General features: G+C 34.5%; 4 protein-coding genes across 4 annotated transcripts; 3 read left to right on the top strand and 1 right to left on the bottom strand.

Annotated features, from left to right (window-relative positions):
• Positions 1 to 142: 142 nt before the first annotated feature.
• On the top strand, positions 143 to 12,854 carry LOC142976059 (exportin-4-like). Its single transcript, XM_076119265.1, has 15 exons — positions 143 to 362; positions 883 to 1,161; positions 1,250 to 2,077; positions 2,204 to 2,370; positions 3,241 to 3,399; positions 3,796 to 3,902; positions 4,072 to 4,228; positions 6,919 to 7,078; positions 7,512 to 7,681; positions 7,995 to 8,125; positions 8,241 to 8,392; positions 8,648 to 8,817; positions 8,947 to 9,046; positions 9,254 to 9,439; positions 9,686 to 12,854. The coding sequence occupies exons 1-15, from the start codon at positions 312 to 314 to the stop codon at positions 10,157 to 10,159; spliced, it is 3,291 nt and encodes a 1,096-aa protein (XP_075975380.1). The 5' UTR covers positions 143 to 311; the 3' UTR covers positions 10,160 to 12,854.
• Positions 12,855 to 13,299: 445 nt separating this feature from the next.
• LOC142976163 (uncharacterized) lies at positions 13,300 to 14,919 on the top strand. Its single transcript, XM_076119418.1, has one exon. The coding sequence runs from the start codon at positions 13,388 to 13,390 to the stop codon at positions 14,297 to 14,299; it is 912 nt and encodes a 303-aa protein (XP_075975533.1). The 5' UTR covers positions 13,300 to 13,387; the 3' UTR covers positions 14,300 to 14,919.
• On the bottom strand, positions 14,854 to 18,282 carry LOC142976162 (uncharacterized). The gene is made up of 10 exons (XM_076119417.1): positions 18,043 to 18,282; positions 17,701 to 17,859; positions 17,317 to 17,400; positions 16,978 to 17,193; positions 16,675 to 16,827; positions 16,365 to 16,593; positions 15,795 to 16,096; positions 15,573 to 15,699; positions 15,046 to 15,090; positions 14,854 to 14,962 (listed from the first exon to the last, which is right to left on the bottom strand). Exons 1-10 carry the CDS (start codon positions 18,154 to 18,156, stop codon positions 14,907 to 14,909), a joined length of 1,485 nt encoding a protein of 494 aa, XP_075975532.1. The 5' UTR covers positions 18,157 to 18,282; the 3' UTR covers positions 14,854 to 14,906.
• A 621-nt stretch (positions 18,283 to 18,903) lies between these two features.
• On the top strand, positions 18,904 to 24,420 carry in (inturned planar cell polarity protein). The gene is made up of 13 exons (XM_076119428.1): positions 18,904 to 19,214; positions 19,292 to 19,464; positions 19,715 to 19,854; positions 20,160 to 21,083; positions 21,343 to 21,584; positions 21,661 to 21,751; positions 21,944 to 22,127; positions 22,409 to 22,655; positions 22,970 to 23,066; positions 23,326 to 23,411; positions 23,570 to 23,752; positions 23,847 to 23,999; positions 24,227 to 24,420. Exons 1-13 carry the CDS (start codon positions 19,114 to 19,116, stop codon positions 24,330 to 24,332), a joined length of 2,727 nt encoding a protein of 908 aa, XP_075975543.1. The 5' UTR covers positions 18,904 to 19,113; the 3' UTR covers positions 24,333 to 24,420.
• The last annotated feature ends 260 nt before the right edge of the window (positions 24,421 to 24,680 follow it).

Here is a 24,680-nt window from a genome sequence, read left to right as displayed (position 1 = left end):
ATTTCAGGTGGCGCTTTACAACAAAACTTTATTGAAATTACGACTTTAGGCCATTGGCATAGATTCTTATTTTGCAACAGTTAATTTGCTATCATAGAATGTTGATATAATTTCTATATTATCTGTGGCTGTCATTGTTAAATGGTTGACATGTAAAATTTACGAAATAGATTCGTAATATTTTGACTATTTTTCTCGATAATTAAATGACTTTTCAACAGTTTTACTCGATTATACATTTCCTGATTCGTTTATGTATTAGTTCTCATTCATCTTTTCTGTTTATTTTACGTTAACAATAAAGTGTTACAATGGATAATTCTGCTATACAAACATTGGAGGCGGCAGCTCAGATGCTGATGGTGAGCAGTTTCACTTAAATATAAAATATGTTAATTGTTATTATTGTAATTTTGAACCAATTAAACTTGATAGTATTTTATACATTAATTAAAATATTTTTGTCATTATCATGTTAAATATTTAGAACAATGTTTATTGTTATTGAATTTTCCCTTTATTCCATTTCTACAGATCTAAAAGAATGGTATATTAAAAATGAATGACACATTATTTATGATCCTGCATGTGAAATTGATTTTTCACATTATTTCTCTCCAATTTTAGTTGTGGCTTTAAAAACTAAAAAATAACACATTGAATGAAAGTTACACATTGAATAGTTAAAAGAGATTTGTTTGGCCGCACATAGGATGTTCATACCTTAACTGTATTAATAATATAATAGATAGTTTCTGATTAATTTAGTAGACCCCATAGACAGTTGCTAACAAAATCTATTGGTTTACTAATTTATTTTTGAGTAAGTATGAAAAATCAATATAAATAAGATAAAAGATAAAAATAAGTTTATTTATGTAGGCACCACCTAATATGGTGTCATCAGAGCAGCGCCACCAAGCAGAGAGTGTATTCCTTGAATTTCGAAGTACCAAGAATCCTTATCAACTGTGTCGAGAGATACTGGAGAAATCAAGTTCAGACTATGTACTGTTTGAAGCTGCTGGCTTACTTAAATCTGCACTTATAAGGGAATGGAACTTATTGTCTGAAAGTGATATCTCATCTTTGAGAGAGTATTTACTTACTTATTTACTAAGGAAAGAGGCTCCACCATTCCTGAGGGAGAAACTTTTACAGGTATTTACTGAAAATAATAATTTCAGAACTCAAATGTAGGTTATATAACAATAGCCAGGTTATGATTAAAATGTAAATTCTTTTTCAGACTATAGCTATCATAATCAAAAGAGGAAGCATTGATGATGGTGGAAGAGAAAGGAAAGCTTTGCTTGGTGAATTAGAGAAAATAATACTTAGTTCAACAATTACTCAGCAAAAGCTGGCATGCTCACTCATATTGGCTATAATGCAAGAGTATGCAATCACAGTGAAGTCAGCTGATGTAGGCTTGATATGGGAGGTGCACTTTCGTTTAAAGAAGTCCTTTGAAGCATTGGACTTGAAACGGATATTTAGATTTACTGTAGGAGTTTTAGAACAGATTATTAGATCTGGTCACCGGCCAGAAGGAGAGCAAGCATTATTGACTAAACAATTGCTGACCATTGTGGAGACTGTACTGTGTTGGAGTCATGTTTCTCCTCTATTATCAAAGAGGTTAATTGGTGCTTTTGAAGCAATTTATGAGAGTGATACAGCACCAGCATTACGTTTAAGTTTGAATTGGAGGGACACAATAATGCAGCCTGAACTTCTAGCATTATTTTTTGAGATTCACATGTATGTCAGGTCAAATCCTGATTTAGCTAGTCCATCTCTCACATGTTTAGTACAACTGGCCAGTTTAAGTGGTGCAGTGGTTTCGGCTAATAATCCTAAACAGCAGTACCTGGAGAATTATGTAAATAGTTTCTTGAATATGATGGTGTATATTCAGCCTGTTGAGAGGGAGATGCTTGGAATCTCTGATATATACAGAAGATTGATTGAGTTCTTCTCACCAGCTATGATATCTGCTACTCCACCAGCTTTTCTGCAAAATTTGACGACATTAACTTGCCATTGTATTAGGGGATCTGTTATGGAAGAAGTGGTGAGTACAGTTTACTAAAACGATTTTTCGTAGGCATAATTGAATCTTGCAAATATATCTATAAATTTTTATCATTTTCTACACATTTAGTGACTTGTAAGAAATGAATCCACAATTTTTTTATAGGTAAATGACGACACAGTATGGCGAGAATCCCTGAATAAATTCCTTCACAGTTGGAGTACACTAGTTCATGAGACTGCAGGCTACTCCAATGAGACATTGATGAATCCATGTATAGAGATATTCAATACTTATCTACAGTGTAGACTGGCCCCACCTGATGGTACAAGGTAAATTAGATTTTTATAACATTTCTAATCTGATGCTGTGTTCAACTGGCGTTTAAGACAAAAAATGGTGTATGGGCATGAAGCAAGAGAAATATACAGGAATATGGTGTGGTGTTTTGTGGTTTATGCTTGCTCCTAATTAGGTAGGGTTTGATGCTTTCTCAAATTTGTATGAGTGTATCATAATTTTTGTCGCTATGTTACCAAGTTAAAGGGTATTGCTCACAACTTCATCTGTGTAAAAAGATCTTACAGGATGAAGAGTATCCTGTGTGTTAATATTTAACTACCTGTTATAAACTATCTAGTTACCTTATCTTGTGAAAGAGCGACAAACATGCATCCACACAAACTTTCTCATTTACTAACTGACCCGCGCAACTTCGCTTGCGTCACATAAGAGAGAATGGGTCAAAATTTTTACCGTTTTTGTAACATTTTTCAGTGGTACTCTGCTCCTATTGGTCGTAGCGTGATGATATGTAGCCTAAAGCCTTCCTTGATAAATGGACTATCCAACACTGAAAGAATTTTTCAAATCGGACCCGTAGTTCCTGAGATTAGCGCGTTCAAACAAACAAACAAACTCTTCAGCTTTATAATATTAGTATAGAAGTATAGATAATATCAGCAGGGCAAGTACAAAAAAAAATAAAAGTCCTTAAAAAAGTCCTCAAAAACTGCAAGCTCATTTGGCGCTCAACACGAAGACGTGGTAACCGCCCACTCTTTCTTAACGTCACAATGCACAATGAATTTACATTTTGTAAGTTTAGGAGTTTGGGAAAGCTAATAATAACAAGTTTATTTAAGTTTTTCGATATATACTATAGATAACAGCTGCCTATAATCTGCTTTTTTTGTCAATAGAGGTATAGAGAACAGCGAAGAAGACATCAAAGATGAATTAGAAGAAGATGAACGTAAATTACACAGTAATATTCTACTGACTATTGGTGCGATCGGTAGAAAGGCGCCCGCGCATTGCTGCCATATACTCTTTACACTGTTACAAGATAGGAGTAAACGGTAAGTGTTCGTATGTTTTACTTTTAAATATGCTTGATGAGATTTCAATAAATCCTTACATCAAATCAAGAGTCCATCTTTTGGCTAGAGTTATAAAAAATATGCTTTGTAGGTACTCATTTTTTTGTAAAGGTAAACTAAAAACTTTACCTGGAAACCATCCGTCCACCTCGGGTTAAATGTGTTTAATGTGTTTATCCAGGTTATGAACGATCTGTGTGTGAATTTCATGAAAATCCATTGACACAATCCATTCACATCCATTTTTTTCTTGAAACTAAAAATTCTCAAACGGACACTCATCCTTACAAAGTTTTGCATGACGTAATAACAGTATACGATGCCGAAATATTCGCTACACACGCCTTTTAATTGTGAATTATTTTGTTTGATAAGGTTGGAGGGTCAACTGCATTTGATGCACATGGGAAAGCTGCCAGTAAGTGGTGGAGAACAATTGGTCAGCTTGTTTGAAGATCTACACTGGATATTGATGATAACCGGTAACCAACTCTTTTTCAATGTTACAACTATTTACCCTACTTTATCATAGAACTACTACTATTTTTAACAGAATTTTTAGAAGTGCTGTCTTTTAATTATTAAATTCATTTATTTCTTAGTTGCGTTTTTAATAAACGCTCAATTCCATTAAACAAATGTCGGTTTCAGGTCATTTTCTTGCCATAGATTGTACGGAAGGTGAGATTGTAATGATTCCTCCAGAGATCATTCACTATAGCATCATAAAGGATGCCGACGTTGATGCTTCACTGAGGTTCCTGGTTGGAGAGAGTACTAATACTGAAAATGTCGATCCTATACTCAAGTAAGTAGACCGCTTTTAGTTCCATACATATCTACAGACAAATTGTGTATTCAGTTATAAAGCGATTACCAGTGTAGCTTTACGCCACGCAAAAGTTAGTTCCTGTTATTGTCAATTAAGATAACAGTCGTTAAGCCATGCAAGAGGTCTTTTGGCAGCTTGAACAATATTGCCATCAAACATATCAAATAAAAGCGGGGCGTAGTCACACCTACACAGACTAAAAACTGTAAAGAAACAGAGCAAAATGAAATGAAAATATACGTCATATGTACATAGAAACTATGAGCAATTTCAGAATACCGCAGATAAATGCCTTATTATTGCAGGCAGGATTAAAATGATATTCAGCAACTGGCTTAGGACAAAATAGGTTAGAGCTAGATTTAAAAAAAAATAACACATTGATGCAATCTTTCTACAAGTCTTCATAATAGAAATATGAATTATAAATGTTTTTCCCACACAATGTTATCTTGTTTCCTGTCTATTGTTATTAAATATGTCGCAAAACCTTTGATATGTAAAAACTTCAAGGAAAATACATCATTCATCCTTTTGTTAGTGTTTGTCTAGATTATCTGACATCTGCATCTTACAATGACATACATGCATTGTGTGGTTCGATAGGATCAAATCTTTTGTGCTGTACCTTATTGCCTTAAAATAGCAAAATAACAAAATGAACAATAAATTCCACATTTATCCTCATAGCGATAAGAACAGAAATTATGCAGCCTCTTAGAGGTTGATAAAAAGAACTAGTCCATCTTATACGGGCCAACTATTTTATGCCTCAAATTTCAACAAAATCGGTGTGGTGGCCTAGTCGTGAAAAAGAAGAAAACTCCTTATTCAGAGACGTTTTGCATTCATTTCATGCTATTTAAGTATATTTTTTTATAGAATTTGTCTTAATTACGAGCATAACAAAATAATCAGTGAAATTCGATGCTTACGTGTCAAACGCCTGAAAGAATTCGATCACTATTTGAAACAAGTTTCCATGAGCTAATTCGCGTGCCGAAGACCAATTTCATATAATTACGAATTGTTTGAAATTCTAATAAATTAGTAATTAAAAGGACCATGCAAAAAAACGTATGCGCAGTGTCCCATCCCATCAACAGACATGGGACAAGTTTCAATATCATTATTACGTCCCATGAAAAGTCAGTACCAATTTTTAGTTCGGAATTCGACGGGGTTTTTTTTTTAAAAAGACTTTTGACAAAAATAGAGTATTTTTATTTTAAAATAAAAAAATACATTTTAGACGATAATTACAAAAAGCAATTGTTCAACTAGACATTTTAATTATTAATAACACAAAAACAATTGTGCAAGTAGATACTTAATAACAACAGAACTATTATCCAGACAAAAATAACGTTATATTATTCATCTATTATAATAGTCGATAACATTGCCGCTGGTAGATTAAAGTCGATATGTCGACCTTTTCCCAACCATATAATTGATATTATATGGGCACAACTTCCAACCGTACGCACCCCTGTTAGGCATGTCACATGCCTAACAGGGGCGCGTACGGCAATGTGCAATACCACTGTTCAATAGCACGTCTGCCAGTTACACTTCGGTTTATTAATATGTAACAATAATAAACGCGCGATCTAACGTGTCGAGATTGTATTCATCCTCTAATTAACCAGACATTATCTTCTCGAATATTATACCTTGGCTGTTCAGTTAGCTGGTTTTCTCGAAATATTTCAATATTATAAATTCCATTCCGAATATGTTCCGCACAGAAGGATTTTGCAAGTTTTATATGGTAGGTCCCCAAGGCGAATAAAATTATATCATCATCAGTCAGTTCTGGAAAGTCCTCAAGATGTGGCATGGTGGCAAGGAGGGAGGGTAAAGTACGTCTTACGGCTGTTCTCTCTCGAGTTTTTTTTAGTTAAATAGTACATTTTTAATTCAGTTCTTAATACTTAATAAACTGTATAAGTATAACATATTTTTTTTTATTGCACGATAACCCCATATCCTACAGTGATGTCGCCATAGTAAAAAATAATCATAATGTCGAGATGTATTTAATGAGATATGTTTGGCATCTGTTGATGGATGGGACGATTTTTTGCATAGTCCTTTCTGCGCTGCTTTAGTGCAGTTTTAATATTGCGCTGTTATTTTATTTACATTCGAGTTGGACAAAAATTGATTTTCTTTTCAGTTGTTAGTTGAAATAAAATAAACCCATTACGGTCCCACTGCTGGGCAAGGGTCTCCTCCCCTACTGAGGGAGGGGTTAGGTCTTGAGTCTACCACGCTGGCCCAAGTGCGGGTTGGGCTACTTTACTTTTAACCTTCAAGAACTGTGTTAATGCAAATTAAACAATAGTCACTAAATGCTGTTAAATGCTAATTATTTATTATAATGTTTGCTAAAAACTTATTGAACTAACAAACAAGTTTATGACTTGCAATTCTTGAACTACATTTAATTATGCTCAACAACATTTTTCAGCACTCAATCTACACAATACACATATTATATTGATTTCCTCACCTTTACTTACCCTTCAATAGAGATTTTTATAGTAATCATTATCATGATCAGTCAGATCAACGTCAGCACAAAATGTTCTCTTCTTCCACTCATTTCTATAAGCCATCTCTTTTATGTTTGTAGTAATAATGTATTTTTGTTTTACCAGGTTGTTGGGTGAAATTTTCCGCATCAGTGCATGGGAATGTGCGGCTTTAGAGGCTGGCCTCGGGAACGTATTCAGTCCAGAACTTTCTGCGACTATATCGTGGCTACTCAAGATATGGGCCAACTCGTATCTGATGCCGCAACCGTCTATGTATTCGGAGGTAAGTGGAGTCTTATTTCCTACCAATCCGTTACCTAATTATGCATTTGTTAAACAGGTAATTAGGTTTATGTAAGCTTTTTTTTATAGATTTGGTAAATACGAATTTGAATTAAACTTTATTCTAGATGGTCTCTTCAAATTAAAAAGCATAAGTAATGAGATACACTGTGATATTTTATATGAAGTGGTGGTTTCGATATGAAAAGTTACTTCTAATTTATATATCTGCGTACATCGGCAGTAATCGGCTTATTTCCTTTTGTGACGATTTGTAGCCTTTGGCGTTCATCGGCTTCGACTGTGTGTGGCGAGTCCATAAAAAATGCATAAGAACTCCAGGAAATACGGTGGCGAGTAGCTTTGAACGGGGAATTTTACAATTTTCTCTTTCTTTTCGTAACTGAAATACATTTTGACGTGGTTTCACCCAGATGTCGCACATCCTGGAGGCGGCGTTCGGTCGCTCGTCGCGCGGCGTGGCGTGGGTGGTGTCGCGGCTGGCGGCGCGCGCCGGCGCCGCGCTGCAGCACCACGCCGCGCAGCCCGCCGCCGCCACGCACGCGCTGCAGCTGCTCACCACGCTCGCGCAGTCGCAACACAAGTACGTAATCCCAACAAGTACAGCTCTGTACACAACAACTCCTACTTTAAAGAGACCTGCAGCAACAGGAATTGTGTGGTGAAACTATGAGACATTCACAAACTATTAGGCATAAACTATGAGGCATTTTGCACGTTGCGGGTAAGTGTATGCACGTTCACAAAATAATACACGTATAAAAATACATCAATGAACGGACACGTGCTTGCTTACACGTTACAAAATAAAATTTAATAACTCACATACTACCTACCCACAGGAGGCAGCCCGAAAGCTTCGAAGAAGAATTTATTTTGTATATGATCTTTTTTAGGCAAAATCCTTTGGCGAGTTGTGAAGAGTTCCTAGCGCTCTTGCGATGGGAGGCGACGGGTTGCAATCTACCAGGAGAACTTAGGAAGGAATTGCATAGAGCATTCGCCATTGCAGCCACTTATGCCGAAGGTAGGCTTACCTATTTCATACACTCTTCTAATTTGAAATATATATGCTGGATTTTTCCTTTGACAAACTCACAGAAAACTATTTTTATATTCTTGAATTCTTCTGATTTTTGTAGGCGATGTTAGAAACCGCCTGTTATCAAGTACAGCTGCGTTACAAGAGAAGTTAATGAATATAATCAACATGGAGTCGGATACGGAGCCAGTTCGCAATATGTTAGCCGATACGCTCGATTGTTTCATTGGCGTCACTGAAGGAGTTCTCGAGGTATTTCATGAAGATTTGTTCTACTCTGGAATAAAACTTCCTTACTATTATTTTAAATGTGTATTGCTTACTGTATTGTATTTCTGTTTTTCAATTGTAAGCAGACTTACGGAGTTATATAAACTAACAAAAAATCTTATAAAATACCCAGGCTCTTGATCCCTAGTCAGAAAGATCATGACCCAGAAGAATGGTTTTTTTTTTAATTTTTCATCGTAGTTCATTATAATTCAAATTTATATTATTTCTTTACAGGTTGGAACAATGGACGAACAATTCCTGATGTTAATAGGTGCCTTAGATAAAATACCGGGGATCATATTCAGATACCACAACTACCCGGGCGTGGTGTTGCCAGCGTTGAACTTGCTCGCTAAAAGCGCTAAGAGAATGTTGCATTCTGTACAACCGCAGAACGCTAATAAGTAAGTTCATTTGTTTCATTTAAATTGTTTTATGTCGATCCAATTATAATGATAATTTGTAAATAATTAATATAGTACCACGGCAGATTAATTTTCTTGGATCGTACTTTAACTTCTTGTAATTTTTAGGTTCCTTGAAATATGTAATACGACATTCGAAGTTTACATGCGATGGAATTCAGGCAAGATATCAAGTATTCCACAGGACGCTGAAGAGGAGGCATATGAGGTATGAGGACAGCCATTAATTCTTAGTTTGGGATTTATATTAAAATAAACAGTCAGAACTAAACTACTACTACTACGTACTAAAATATATTTGACTGCTCTTGCCAAATAGTTGATTTTTTCGTTGAATCAGCTTCCAGACATTAGGCATCAACTTTCGGGCATTCGAAATTGAACTGATATAATTAATGAGTCTTTTCTATTTCAGGATATTTGCGCGTTAATGGAAGTAATTTGCAGTATTGCGCGGTCGGGCGCCGAACGTGATGTGGGCGAGCGATGTGCACGTGGCTTGCGTATACTACTACCACTTATTACGCCGCCATTGTTAGCGCTCCCTACATTGGCACAACATGCTTATAGGATGTTGAGGGATTTGGACGCTGCGGGACAAGTGAGTATTGGATTATTAGAAGAAAGAATTACATATTTCTTTATATAAAAATTGTGCTACGGTGTATACGTACACATGTTACGTGCGCGCGACAGAACAAAAGCGTGCACCGAAAAATACTTGGGTCAAAAACGTCTATAAAATTAAGGTTCAAATAAAAACAATGCCAACAAATTAAATTTTGTTTAGTTACCCATTGATGTAGTTTGCCAGTCCTATATTGATAATGTGCTTTTTATGTTTCAGCTCACCAATCTTCCCATGGATGACTTCAACATGGTAATCACAGCGTTACGCGTAGGACTCACAGCCGTATCTTGCGACGTCTCCACCTTATGTTGCGACACTATCGTCGGCCTTTCCAACAAAGTGCGGAGATTAGGCGACGATAACCCATACTCGCTGTCCTTACTGACACTTGCCGAGCTACTCCTAATGCTTATAATTAAGATGGAAATACCGCCCGATTCTATCCCTGCAGCGGGAGCGGCAATATACTCACTAACTTGTGTAAAACCAGCCTTATTAGAAGGCTTAGCGAGACAGCTGATCGAAGCGTTCGCGGTCAACGACCCCGCGAATGTTCCAAGGCTTGAAGAAGCATTCGGAGTTCTCACAAACGGTGTTCTATTCGACGGTCTGAGGGCACACAAGCTTCGTTTCCAAGATAACTTTGATAAGTTCCTAGCGAGTGTACACGGCTTCCTTATTGTAAAATAATTATTTAGTTAGTAGCGCGGCTGTCTGCCGCTTTCGATATCTTTAGTAACCGTCGCGGGTAACGCTATTACAGAATTGGAGAAGGATTTGAAATTATCTCAATGTAAATATCGTGTAATAAGTTTCGTACTCATATCGTTCGACTGATAAATCGCAGGTCTACAGGTACCTTATGTAAGAAGGTTTAAGTCGCATTAACGCGATCTTCCAAGATTCTGTGATTGTCTTATGCATGTATATCGATAATAGTACGAAACTCATTCATTGTAGGACATTTACACTGCTATTACGCAGTTATTATTGTATTATAACTTATAAAGGTGGACTTATAAATGTGTATTTTCGTTTAATAAAGCGCGAATGAGTTGCGATTATATTTAATAGTTAAGTTTATTACTCGAGTCCTTCCCTGGGCTGTGTCAAATGAATTGAGAACACTATTGTGTTTAGAATAGTTCGGTATGTTTCTTAAGTGCCATTAGGAATTACTGCGTTCTGTTATTGTGTTGTTTCGGGTTTTGCGGCCTAATGTTGTACAGGGTGCTCTGTGACTCAGGACTATAGCTTATTCGAGTTAAAAAAAATATGAAATCACTGAATCAACAAGAAAAGACCTTTTTTTAAAAAAAAGTCAACAACTTCATACAATTATACAGATCATCGATATCTGATCAGTTAAAAATTAATAAAACGTATTGATGCATCTTTTTCATAACTCGAATGAGCGATAGATGTTTAGTTAATTGTCATATTATTATATTTTCTGTTCAGTGTTAATTTAAATGCCTCCGCGCGTTTTCTGCAGATTCTTATGTTCACAACGAAGTAAATTTATTACTGATTCTATAAATGTGGTTGTGAATGTGTAAAAAGTGCAGATAAAGATTTACTGTGGTATTATATATTTCTTAGGAGAAAAAAATTAAGAGTACATTTTAGTACTTATTGCTAGTTAGAGAAATTGTGATTTCTATCGAGCTAAGCACTCGTGTACCACGAGTTTACTGTCGTAAGAGGTGTTTAGCACTTTGTATTTATTGCAGGTTTAACTCCGTCTTATTAAATTATATTAATAAATATATTATCATCTCGTCTTCTTATTCTTAGTGTAGATAGAATTGATATTTCTCATGTAAAATGCTTATAAAGTTTAATACGACTATTATGAAGTGGTAGTCTGATTTGGTATATATTTTTGAACTAGTTAGGTCCTCCGTGCACAAGATTCACCTAAATCTTCGGTACTCAGTGATGTTAGTCTTCAAGCGCTTACCCCCATACATATTCACTGAGATTCGTACAAGAGTCACGTTGCCATCATGCGTCCCGCAACTGGAACTTTGGATGACGGTACTCGTTTGAATCGTTGAGTGTCAAAGATTTGCGTAGCCTTTTGTACGAAGGCCTTAAGTTGTTCCTCTGTGTTATATTAAACTTCATACAGTTTTGTAATAATAATCTAGTTCCTGTGTTACTTAACGTTTTTAAAAAGTTATCTGTTATAATTTTGTTCCTATCCTTTGAGAATATATGTATTGAATTAGAGAACACTGCTATATATTGTAAAGCAATATAACAATGCAGACAATGTAATATTGTTTTATATGATAATCATATTATTATTATGTTTTGAAGTTATAAAGTTGTATTTAAAATGCCTTACTGTGGCATATTTCCTAAACCGCTTTAATTAATTATCTAGACGAAATATATATTATCTGAATATTATTATAGATTACAATAAAATAGTATTCAGTTCTTCCATTTGTAATATTGTCGTGTCAACAAGTCTTCTATTTACAATTATTTTATTTTAATCCGGACATAGGTTATAAGCCAAACTTTTTTGATCTATTTAACTAGTAATAGATGACGAAAGCAAAAATCACAGGACAGGTGTTCAAAAGCAGATAATTTTACTTCAGCTATCACATTTTGGCACCAATTTTTGTGCCGTTTAAGTAAGGAGGTAGAAAATATCATGATCGATATTTATTATATATTTTCATTGATAGAAAATTTTAGTAGGTAGTCATATAAGAAACATTTTTCTCTCCAATCTTAATAAAGTATATTAGAGAAGTAAATATTTTTTGCAGCATATTTTATGTAAATCCACCGAGCTGCTGTTTATTTAACGTTATAGTATAAGCTTTTCACAGTTGTTTAAGGAATATTTAATATTGTGCTTACAAGATGCTAGTAGATACGTTAAGTTTTGTTATTTAATTAAGTAAGTTATTTTAATTGTTTTAATGGAAATAATCGTATGAGTATTTTGAATAATGCTAGTACATTTGCTGAGTTATATAAAATGTATGACAATTTATAATTAGGTGCATATTTTCTTAATGTAGATTAATACACACTCAGTAATATCAAGTAATAAAAAAGTGCCCTAAAAATAATAATTTCTTTGTGTAATTTGTTTCGATTTGTATAGAGACTATAATTAATAGAGAGAGTTTGTTACATTTGTTATAAATGTACCAAAAGATGGAATGCAACATTATTAAGCTTCTAAAGCATAATTTCAGTAGCATAAAGATGCTGAGAAAACATTTCATGTATTGTCTGAAAAACTAGCTAGGAAACGTTTTGTAAATACTCGAAACATATTTTACTACCTAAAGTGGTACCCTATACTTACTTTTCAAATTATTGTCAGTATCAATTGAATTAAATTGTACAAATTTTATAAACCAAATTGTTTTATTTAATGATCCTTTTGCACATCTACCCATATTAAAAAACCTAAGTCGCTATACCTTCTTGCGTATTTTTATAGCGAACGCTATACTATAATTGACTATTGGCATACCCTTTTAATGAACATACTCACAAAATTCAATAGTAACATCAAACACATTAAACGCTACCATCAGATAGTATCTCGTAAAACTGGAAATACCCCAAAATATTTTGTAATAAAAAAGGCAAATAACTACGATAGGTTTCTGAACGATTGCAAAACGGTTTGGCGACAGAGTATTCCGGTTATTAAACATTGTCACGATGTGTCATTAGAGAGAGATAGCAATATGAATACTAATACAAAAGAAAGTGTGAGAAGATAAAATGCATCAGAACACTACTTATTCAAACCAGAAACATCTGATTTATGTCAAAGTTCATTCATCAATTTGTGACAATTTGTGAATTGGCATTGTTGTTATTTTTCTATTTATTTTTTGATAATAGATTTAGTGTAGTACTTTATTTTCAACAATGAGTGCTGTGCAACCAAGTGCGTCGTTTAATTCTTCTGTGGCATCTGCAGTATCTTCACAATTCGACGTGCACGAAGATCCGGATACGTTTAAAATAAAGAATCATGTGAAAGAGATGTTGAAGTCTAGAATATTTTTGGGGCGCTACATCGAAAGAAGACTAGCCAATAAAAAGATTGGATACCGTGATATCGTTCTTGTAAGTGCTGCTGAGGTAGAGTTAAAAAAGGATTTGCTAGAAGCTCAGCATAAATTAAGTAATATTACTTCCAAGAGCCATTGGATTGGCATCACAGAGACGGAAGCTTTAGGCTATCATTCGGCAGGTGTGTGCCTTTGGACAGAAATAGATAATCAGCCCTTTGGCCCCTTCTGGTTTCAAATAAAGAGTTTGAAATTCAGAGACGAGGAAGTTATTGTGACAGTCAAATGTCTAAGACACATTTCAGATGCATTTATAGAGATAGAACCAATCTTAACCGGAGCTGTGAAGAAAGTCAAGAACACATCTGAGAAGAAATTGGAGAACAGTACTGCATCTCTAAATGAGACTTATAATGATATCACTGGCACATTAAAAAGTTTTCTATCAATTACTAATGTCAAAGAGTTTTTTACATTCCTGTTTGCATTTGTTATTGCTATATTTACTGGAAGCACTGCCTTCGTTAATTTCCTTGGTAACTTTATACTAGCATTAATAAGAGAAATGTCTATTTTGGTTAAAAACTCAACACCAATGTTTCTTGGGTTGCTAGACTTTTTCAGTAAAATTGTTGGTGGTTTTTATATCTTGTTGGCAATGTTGTTTAAGCAGAGTGCCCCTGTTCCATCAGATAAGCGTTCAGTAGCATATTATGAGAGATCGCGTAGAAGTCATCATCAATATGATGACAATCAGTTTGACTAATGATATTAATGTGAGTCTGTTAAAGAAAAACTGTGTTATTTTATAGATCTCATAGATACTTTAGTTTTATCTGACTTGCTTTCTCTGAGCTGTGCTATAAAACTGTTACCACAGAAATAATTTCTTTGAAAGCATGCAAAAATGTATGTCATTACGCATGAGTAAATTTTTATCTTAAATGTTCTTGTCTCTGTGGTAGAGTTTAAACTCTATAATTAACTGCTTCCTTTTGTGATGGGCAATAATAAAGTAAACAATGGGGCTTTGTGATACAGAATTAGGTATAATCAAAAATTAGGTTTGTGCATAATGCTAATTTTTGTTTATATTTTATTAATTAATTAAGTGGGCAATAAATAGTGGTCTTTCTTTAAAGCAATATGAAACAAGTCTAACCAGATGTGCTTTTAACTAATATCATTCCTCTTATATTATGACTTGACCCTGTTCACACAGGTCTACATGAAAGAATACAATAATTTTACATAATATATAATGTTATAAATAAAACTCAGTATAAATTTATACATAATTTAATTTTCTATATTTTTGTTATTATTGTGTGGGTTATTGTGACGTTCACATATTTGTTACTTGTATTATATTTTTATAAACGAGTAGTGTTTTTTTTCTCCAATGGTACAATAATAATGTGGTGTTTCTCTGGAAAAGAAAATATTATGTTTACTTATCTTAATAACAAACGAATGCGCAAAAGATACCTAATGATCTAGTTATGATCTTACCTTTAAACCTTTGGGGCTTATTTAACACGCGACTTTCGGATGTAACTGAAAAAAAAATGACGATTTATAAATGACTAGCTGACCCGCGCAACTTCGCTTGCGTCACCTAAGAGAATGAGTCAAATTTTTCCCCGTTTTTGTAACATTTTTCGTTGCTACTCCGCTCGTAATAACCGTAGCGTGATGTTATATAGCCTATAGCCTTCCTCGATAAATGGGCTATCTAACACTGAAAGATTTTTTCAAATCGGACCAGTAGTTCCTGAGATTAGCGCGTTCAAACGAACAAACAAACTCTTCAGCTTTATGATATTAGTATAGATTTATAGGTAACGATAAAAAGTAGCCTATATGTTATTCTTGGTCTTCAACTACCTACATACCAAATTCCATCGTAATCGGTTTAGTAGTATTTGCGTGAAATTGTAACAAACATCCATATTCCATACATACTCACAAACTTTCGCATTTATAATATGTGTAGGAAGTAGGATAACTTGACAAATACAGTCAAACAACCATTTTACCTTTTCGTCTTGAGGATCCCAATTTGCGGGATGAATGATTTATAAAGTTTTTAGACTTTGCAAAATTCTTTTTATTCAATTTCTTTGGTGATGGTTTTTGAACACATTCGTTTTTAGTTCGTATTGTCTGAAAATAAGAGAAAGAATAGTTTTACTTGGGAACATTATAAGGTTCTAATTAATTTCTAAACAAAATTATCCTAGAGAACTGATGAAAATGACCTCAGTTGCAGTAGTTGCCATCGTCAATACTTTCGGTAAATCAGAGTCAGCCTGTTGTATCAAGGTCTTAGTTACTAAGTTATTTAGAATATTGGCTATTATTATGTTCATTTCGCTGTCGTCATATTCCATAAGCATCTCTTTGAACATCCCCACCAGAGGTCGTAAACAAGTTATTAACTCCGTTTTGCCTTTGTCTTCATTACTCAATTTATTGAGAACATCCAGATGTGTGAAAATTTCACACAAAGTCATGTACTCTCTGTATTTCATTAGCGCCTTCATAACTTGAGTCCCGAGTCCTGAAAAGAGCGTAATCGTAGTAGCAATCCTCAACATTGAACCAACTAAGATTCTCAATTTTGTACATACATCTAAATCCGGATTGCATTAGGGTGTATATCCATTAATCGGTAAAGACAATTTTAATCGTACGCCTCTTTTTTTGTTTGATTTTACGGACATCAATAGATTTGTGAAATACATTGTCAAAAATGCGAGGCGGAGTTTCATATTGACTGGTGTATTGGGTAGATTTGTTCCTGTGGCAATAAAACTTCTTTTTTTTACCTTCGTCGCTAGGCCTGCCGTAGTACGTAACTGTTACGTTTTCTGTTTTATTTAATGGATCCATTTCATTTAAAGTAGCGGTTAATGCCTCAATGGTGTTATAATCCAACTTGGCACCCTTTGACCTCAAAGTTTTCTTTATATCAATAGTTATTTTGGACGTAAATTTTAAATAACGACGTCCCTCTTCTAGTTGTGCTAGTTTGTGTAAATATGCCGCAGTTAACTCCTGAAATTACTTTGTATTTTGTATCAAAGCTGTGTAAATAAGAATCGAGAGCTATTACGTTAGAAACAATTGACGTCGCACCTGCGTCACGGTATCTCCGTATGTATCGTATTTGTAGGGCCAAGCAATGCATTTAATCACTATAGAATAATCGTCAAAAACGTTACACATATCAGCATGTGCGCATCCTTGTATAATCTCCACTTTCTCGGCGAAAGAGGAATCCCCTAAACCCTAAAATAATGTTGCCATATAAAAAAGAGTAGGTGTAGGAAATAGTATGTCAGTCAAATTAGCGAAAACATGTGATGTGAATTAAAGAAATCAATTGTAAATTTGTAAGAAACTAGTAAAATGAAAGAAAACTGTCAAAAAGCTCAAAACCTCATTTAAAAACATAAGTGCGTGTTTGGTGTAGTCTCCACCCATGTACAGAAATTTCTTCAATATACGCAAATTTTTAATAATCTCTCCAACGGTACTAGTAAAATATCTGGTGTCCTCATTAAAATGTATTATAAAATCATTATATTCTTGCTGGTTTAGACAAACGCATTTTCTTGTTAGTCGTTTGAATACGGAACAATCATCATCCTCATCCTAAAAACCAAATGTTTTGTGCATTTTAATAGTAGAAACGTACCCTGAGTTCAGCGTGATAGTTGATACGCTTTTAACTTATGTACTAACTTAGTTCTTATGTTCAAATCAGTAGGTGCTTACCTCTACAGGAATTGTTTCTAGCAGTTTTGTTTGTGATTCCAGTCGTCTTAACGCGTATGCACAAACATCTGTTACAGAATCAACCTGAAAAAGTAATGTTTATAAAATTGTAATAAAGATAGGCCTGCATCAAATTAATAAGGAGGTAGAAACGAGTAGAGGAGGATGATAATCACTACTCGACGACAAGAGAGCTGTCCAATGCCTGGTCTTTTTGCATCGGGATGTCTAAGTCCTGATGCACTACGATCAAAACAGAATGCCTATTTAGGGAAGCCTCCCCACACTTATAATAAACATTTACACTTATATCGGCCATCATAAGTTAGAGCCTATCTCGCGCAGTCAGGTAAATAGAAATAACAAAATATAATTAAATCGTACGACATCGCCTCTTGCTGCTACTGGTCTAGACGCTGCAGGTGTTTCTCTTGAGTGTGGTTCTTGCACATTACATAGGTTCTTTGTATTGGTTTTTAATTGAATATCCTCCAAAAGATACAATAGCTTTTTAGTGCTGTCTTTTAGCCTGATAATCGAGTCCTGAAAATGTACCAAAGGTAAAGTTAACGTACAGGTATTAATTGTACAATCTATATAAAACGTAATCAAACCTGCCTAAGTTTAAGCATATTATTATTATGCTATTTCGTAAGTAAAGAAAACTGTTGCGGGAAATCTAGTTGCAGGTAGGTGTATTTTAGTACTTAGTAGATTTTACATTACCACTTTAACATGACAATAAGGCTCAGTAGATATCATGGTCTTAGACTGATTGGTTGGACAAATTTGGTTGGCACCAGTTTTCTTCGGTAAATTCGTGCCAGTGGCCCGAGTCATGTGATCAAAATAATTCGAGTCTTTTTTCTTCGCCCGACCAGGGTATCGTTCGGGACTGACTGGACGAGATGAGGACTCAGTGTCATTTTTTTCGTCAGTTGAAGTTTTTGAAATAACGTAGCTGGAAGAATTTAATAATCCACTATTACAACTATCGTCGGTGCAATCGTCCATTGGTTCAGCGCGCTAAAATTCCGTTTTATTGTTGGATTACTGCACATCACAGGTAAGTGCGATGCCAGCTAAAAGTTGTTTTCTACAAAAAAATATTCATTTTTTTTATTTTTGATCCATGCGTTATTATTAAAGAGCTATAAATCCATTTTATTACAAAACAATAATATTGATCAATGGTGATGAGAATGTGACAGCTATTATGCCATGACGCATGGATAACAAGAATTTTCATAAAAGGCTGAAAGAAGAATTTGTAAGAAAAGTTTGGATTTAAGGGTTTGAATAATAATTACGATACATCTCATCTTTCCTTCTTCTATCTTTTAAAAATTGTCAGCAGACGCACACATTCCACACACGAAAAATCTAATTTGTATGCGTCTGTGATTGTAAAGCTATACAGGGCAGGAATCGGCAGGATGTAGGTATAATTACAGTTGTCATGTGTGAAGCTCCATATCAACTCATCTATACTTGTTGTGGTAGCAGCGGCAAAAAATGTTAAATGTCGAACAATAATGATGAGGGTTTCCTGACGAAATTTTTTACATCAAAGTTTGACAAATCTTGTCAAACTTCGGGTGTAAGCATCCCTCACAGCCCCTTCATTCCCCGCATACATTCCTCAGATTTGCTTCAAACAAAACAAACTATACTTTATCCAAACAAATTTTCTTATAATATTATTAATTAATTGCATGCTACAATTATACAGCGATAAGATGAATAACTGTTCAATATTATTTTAATAGTAATTATATATTTTTGATCGATGTAATAATGAACAATTATGAAAGTAAACTAAGTTACGATAGTCCCTGTGATTCAGATAACGATTGGACAAATTCTTCAGGAGATTCTAAATACTCAGATTCTGAAAGGTAAACATTAAAAAATATGGACTTTACTAACTTCAAGTCAAGAAATAAGTATTAAAAACTTTTATACACATTTATAGTTCGGTTCCTGAATGGGATTCTGATGTAGGAGAGGATGGGGAACTGGTATACATCAAGTCAAAGACTGCCAATGAAGCAGTAGATCAGAACAAGACACCACTACTTGAAAGTTGTGAAACATTTAAACTAAGAAATAATTTCAAAAGAACTTCCACTAGAAGATCCACTAAAGGTATGTTAAGGAAAATTATTATATTTGAATCGATATGCCTGTTATGATGTATTAGATGCAAAATTCACTTTCTGTATGTTACACTTTAGTGCCCACACTGTAGCTAGATGTAGCTTAGCAGGGCAGTGCTTATTACCTTCAGAAGGATATCATGTTCTCTGCTTGTGTCGAAAAAATATAATACTCCACATACCTAGAAAGTTTATAACTTTCATATATTAAAATGTATGCATTGTTTATTCATTTCCAGGAAGGATCTTCAAAGTACTGAAAGCCCACAAAAATAAAAATGTTGAATCAGGTACCAAGAAAGAATGTGATGGGCTGTTATCACAAGCCTTACACTCAAACAGACATATGTCTTCTGATGACAAACATATTATTGTGCAGGTACTTAGAACTTAAATTCAATATTTACTATTGGATACAATTCTCCTCAGAGAATAAGAACCAAGTTCTGTTTCAGCAACGCAAGCAGGATTAGAGCATGGGAGATCTATTCAAAATATTTTTTTGGCTATTCCTCATGTGCCTTTTGACTGTTACAAAATTCAATGCAACTCTATGGTCATAAGCCTGATACTTTGAAGCCTCAACTTGTTTGGACATACAGTTTTTTCAAATCTGGATGTTTATATGCATGTTTTATTAATATTTTATTTAATGTATCTCACAGAGACCCTTAAAATTTTCAGGTCAGCAAAAACATGATTTTCACCAGTGAAAAGAACTGCCCTATAGAAAAACTATTTGGCATCAGTTTAGAAACACATGCAGATGGCAAAACGTTACTGGTGGCAGAGTTTTTGACTGAAGCCAGACCTATTTACTCACATAAAGTTAAGAAAGGATATTATTTAAAGAAAATTAATGGTGTAGAAGTAAGCTCATATAACATTAACAGTATTTTACAAAGAGTTGTTGAGGACCATAATAATCCGAGATTAACATTTGAAGTGCCAACTGAGGAACATAATATTGATGTAGAAAGACTGTTGAAAGCTAAGAAGGCTCCAGAAAACTCTTTAACACAGTTAATAAAGGATTCCATGTGCTCTGTTTTATACATCTGTTGCAATGACATAGAATACAACAGCAATGATGATAAAGGAGTTCTGTACTGTTTCCCCAGGCCTTATAATCAAAATTTTTTGTACAACACCAGAGGAGCATATGTCACATTGAACCATCTCGCTCCTAAGTCTTTAGGAACAAGTGAACCAACAAATTCCACTGTATTACATAATAATACCCTTATAAATGTCACATATACATCACATTATAATGACTTGCTTTTAATAGCATTCCCAAATAAGGAGGTGGATTTATTTGCTGCTAAAAAAGTGATCACTGATATTGTAAGATTACTGGAATTCTTGTATGGAACCTTAAAAACTTGTTTTACGAAGCCAAACAATGTTGATAAGTTGGATGGTTTGTTTTCTCGTATTTTTGTGATGCTGATGTTTAATAAAGTGAAAACGGATGATAGTAGCAGAAATGTGGGGGTTTACTTTGAAGACATGCTGGCTGCTCACACTGTAACATTGCCTTTGGAAGTGAAGGTGCAAGTAGATGACGCTATTACGGAGTTGGAAGCCGCTGATTATAGAGAATGGGTGAGGAATATAAAGATAATTTCGTAGTATAATATATACCATTAAAGACGTAATTATTTTTCAATCCAGTTGCGAGTGCATACACTTGCGCAAGTTGTAACAAACACTATAAACCTGCGCTTCCATGCTGCGTCGGAATCGCATGTGTGACGGGGCTTATTTTGACCACCTGTTGAGACATAATTGACACCAAGATTATTTCGAGGGATGAGTTAGTGGTCAGGCTTATTTTAAAAACATATTTCTATATTTTTTCCAGACCGATGATGTAGAAAACTTCCAAAGATTGTACACCGTCATTGGTTCGTGCTTATATTATTCTGGCCACCTGCTGAGTTCTCATTTGCAAGACGAAGACTTAAAAGAAATAAATGCATACTTGCGGCTTAATGGCGTACTCAAACTGAGTGCTGAAAAAGAATTAGAGAAGCTTGTTATGTGGAGAGAAGTTTTTATTCATGAACATAGGAAACAGAATAAAAATGACGGGAATGAGTACAAGTAAGTTCTTTAATTTGTTTTTATTTCGACGAATTTCTTTTTACTTAAGAAAGATAGTATATATGATTGTTTATAGAATTCCAGATGGTCGATGGTTTTTGCTCACGATTGGCAAAGGACATTTTATATTGTCAACATTAATGGAAGCTGGTGGCTGCACCGAGGATGTAAGTTTTGCAATTATAATCTGTATGCAATCTGCCAAAGCTGAGTCCTACTCAAAACAGTGTTATGTACGAAACGTTATGAATTGTACATTTGTTATATTACCTAATAGATAAATTATTGATCTTGCTAAATTATTTTAGAAAATATTAATGTACACTCGGGAATTTCAAATTATATTTATATCGCTTCAGGCTGTTGGCATAACTCCTCCGTCGCCATTCTACGTGGAAGAGTGCGAGAGCTGCCTAGAGTTACTGTATGATGTTGGACTAAACAAATACTTGGCATCATGGTTCTGTTCTAACACCCAACCACAAGTCGAAACTTCACCTGAATATCTCACAAAGTATGGAAGGAAAATAAGAGATATCAATTGTAAGTGAGCTTTAATTTTCTTTTCTTCTTTCATGATTTATCTTAACAATTTTAGTAGCTAGAAAATGTCGGTCTACTTATTTTAATATGAAATCAAGTATCCTGTCAGTTTGTAAGCCACATTGTTACTTAATAACCTGATAAGCCCATTTAAATGAGACTTGGCAAAGCGATAGTTCCTCCTTCTTTCCTACTGGACTGAAAGACTACAAGAATATCGGAATGAAGAATATGTATCAACTTCGACGAAGACAAATTAATTATTTTCCTCATTTTTGCAGCGCTAAAACCCGATGCAACACTCAAATCATCAACACTAAAGTTATCGAAGCTGCAAACTGACAAGCGTCGTCACAATTCGTCAGAACAGATCAACGTGGGGTCCAGCACGAGTGACATGAACTCTCTAACTAACTACGGCAGCCATCATAGCTTGTACACACAGTCTTATAATTCGACGAAACAGTACAGACATTCCAGTTTAGATGTTAGCTATTCAGAGGACTCTAATAGCTTGAAGAGTAACAGGTGATTAAATATGAAGTGGAAGTTATATATGCTTTACAACACTAAAAAGGGCAAAGCACAAAGTACAGATGCTAAATAAAACTTACTTATTCTAAAGTACGAAGTCACTTATTCTGAAGTTGCTTACTTAATAATGCATTCAAAGTTATTTTAGAAATACTTTTCAATTTGAACGAGGACAAATCTCTTTCCCGTCAATGGAACCTAAAAGTGGAAAGTCAAGATTAGGTTTCAATATCTCAGAGCCAGTTTTTTATCAATAGATAGATAGATAGAGATACCTAAATTTTTGATATTTTGTTAAATGTTCACAGTGAAATAAGTGAAGACCGTGTTCAAGGAAGACGAGCGGATAGAGAACAAAGGAACCGCCGAGATTCATCCGGCTCTGATTCTGATTGGGACAAACTGGTAAGAACAAACTTAAGCATAGATAGTCGAGTAATGAAACCATATTTTTTAAAATTTTACTTCTAGGCTCTAATGGTTTCAAATGTACAACAAACTTACAAAGACAGGCCATGATATTGGACAAATCGATGCATGAGACTGATGGCGATCAAAATATACATATACAAATATACATGTACCTACTGAAACAAGGAAATATATAATTTAATGCATACTCTTTATAGTTAAAGAAACTACAAATATGCTCATTTGTTTTCAGGACGGTAGTAGAGCAAGTGGGAGTATTGACATGTCTGACATCAGGAAATCTTTATTGAACGAAATCAATCATGTGTCTGTTCAAAGGTGAGTTAAATTCTACTGCAAATGAGATTTGTTCTTGTATCTAGCAAACGTTACAATTGATATTTAAAACTCTGATTAAATCAATACATGCACGAAATCACCTTATGTTTTTGATACTTTAATGATAAAATGTGTTGAAAAATCGTTATCATTTTCAGGATAACTGCGGGAGACGAAAATGTTTTGTTCCATTTCGTACAATTGGAATCTGAAAAGGGAATACTTATAGCGCCGGTCAAAAACATCGAGGTGCAAGCTAATAATGTTCTCTACTCATACATTATCAAAACGTTCAGATTGGCTTGTAAACAAATACACGAATTATTGCAACACAGTATTAGGTAAATTGCTTTGCTAGTTACTAGCCATATTAACATTAATTATGCACTAAGTTTAGCGAATAAATTCTCATTCATTTGAACAAATATGTTACAGATTTAAGAAAAACCATGCACCGTCTAATCCATTAAACAAGATTTTAGTCGCAGTTAAAGAACACGGAATGTTGTTTCAAGTGCCTTTAGATATTTTGGCTCAATGCGGCGTCAGTAAGAAGAATACGGAACCTTATCAATTCTGGGTTGTTGGGTAAGTATCGCATTCATATTATATAGGATTGACTCTATCCTCATTTCCTTTGGGACGAACGCGCTGTAAATGTTGTTGAAGTATGTTTCCTCCCATTCGGTTTGCTAACGAGTGAACAAGACAAAACCCTTATGTATTAAGCATTTTAACACCGTTCGATTTCATAAACATTACAGTAAGAACATATTCAATCAGAAATATAACCATTTACTATTTTATTTTTACAGGCGCGTGTTCAGCGAGCCAGAACCCAGAGAATTATATTTGTGCTATCATGAATCCGTGCCTCAAGATCTAACGGAAGTGGCGTATTTGCTCTCTTATTTAGAATAGAAAACATAAGATTATGATTTTATATTTAAGGACATCTTTATACAATTTGTATTACGCATTTATTCCGTCCAATAAAAGTGTTTATTTATTAATTGTTTTCTTTGTGACATTTGTAAATCAACTTATTTATGTGTGCCAACTTCAACATGATTTGGTCTGTGTCTTTAGTTTGTCCTCCACTCCTATTACTCACAGCGCGATTTTATATTAGGATATTAGGTTGGTAGGTACGCGATAGCGTAAAGCTTACTTTCATAAATGGATTGGTCAACAGTATTTCTTTAAGTCAGCGCATTCAAATTAACAAACTCTTCAGCTCTTACATAGGTTTTCATATGCACACAGATT

This window comes from Anticarsia gemmatalis, chromosome 10 (assembly GCF_050436995.1).
Source record: "Anticarsia gemmatalis isolate Benzon Research Colony breed Stoneville strain chromosome 10, ilAntGemm2 primary, whole genome shotgun sequence".
NCBI lineage: Eukaryota > Metazoa > Arthropoda > Insecta > Lepidoptera > Erebidae > Anticarsia > Anticarsia gemmatalis.
Note: the sequence above shows the minus strand (reverse complement) of the source record. Positions and strands in the feature narration are given on the sequence as shown.

What these genes read in the sequence shown, in the direction of transcription:
- LOC142976059 (XM_076119265.1), top strand. Translation starts at nt 312, where the DNA reads ATGGATAATTCTGCTATACAAACATTGGAGGCGGCAGCTCAGATGCTG. An exon ending in GCCCCACCTGATGGTACAAG is followed by an intron (nt 2,371 to 3,240) that starts GTAAATTAGATT and finishes TTTTGTCAATAG; the next exon opens with AGGTATAGAGAACAGCGAAG. An exon ending in TCACTGAAGGAGTTCTCGAG is followed by an intron (nt 8,393 to 8,647) that starts GTATTTCATGAA and finishes ATTTCTTTACAG; the next exon opens with GTTGGAACAATGGACGAACA.
- LOC142976163 (XM_076119418.1), top strand. Translation starts at nt 13,388, where the DNA reads ATGAGTGCTGTGCAACCAAGTGCGTCGTTTAATTCTTCTGTGGCATCT.
- LOC142976162 (XM_076119417.1), bottom strand. Translation starts at nt 18,156, where the DNA reads ATGACTCGGGCCACTGGCACGAATTTACCGAAGAAAACTGGTGCCAAC. An exon ending in CTTATTGTCATGTTAAAGTG is followed by an intron (nt 17,860 to 18,042) that starts GTAATGTAAAAT and finishes GTACATTTTCAG; the next exon opens with GACTCGATTATCAGGCTAAA. An exon ending in CGGCAGGCCTAGCGACGAAG is followed by an intron (nt 16,097 to 16,364) that starts GTAAAAAAAAGA and finishes CGCTCTTTTCAG; the next exon opens with GACTCGGGACTCAAGTTATG.
- in (XM_076119428.1), top strand. Translation starts at nt 19,114, where the DNA reads ATGAACAATTATGAAAGTAAACTAAGTTACGATAGTCCCTGTGATTCA. An exon ending in CACTAGAAGATCCACTAAAG is followed by an intron (nt 19,465 to 19,714) that starts GTATGTTAAGGA and finishes ATTCATTTCCAG; the next exon opens with GAAGGATCTTCAAAGTACTG. An exon ending in CTGGTGGCTGCACCGAGGAT is followed by an intron (nt 21,752 to 21,943) that starts GTAAGTTTTGCA and finishes ATATCGCTTCAG; the next exon opens with GCTGTTGGCATAACTCCTCC.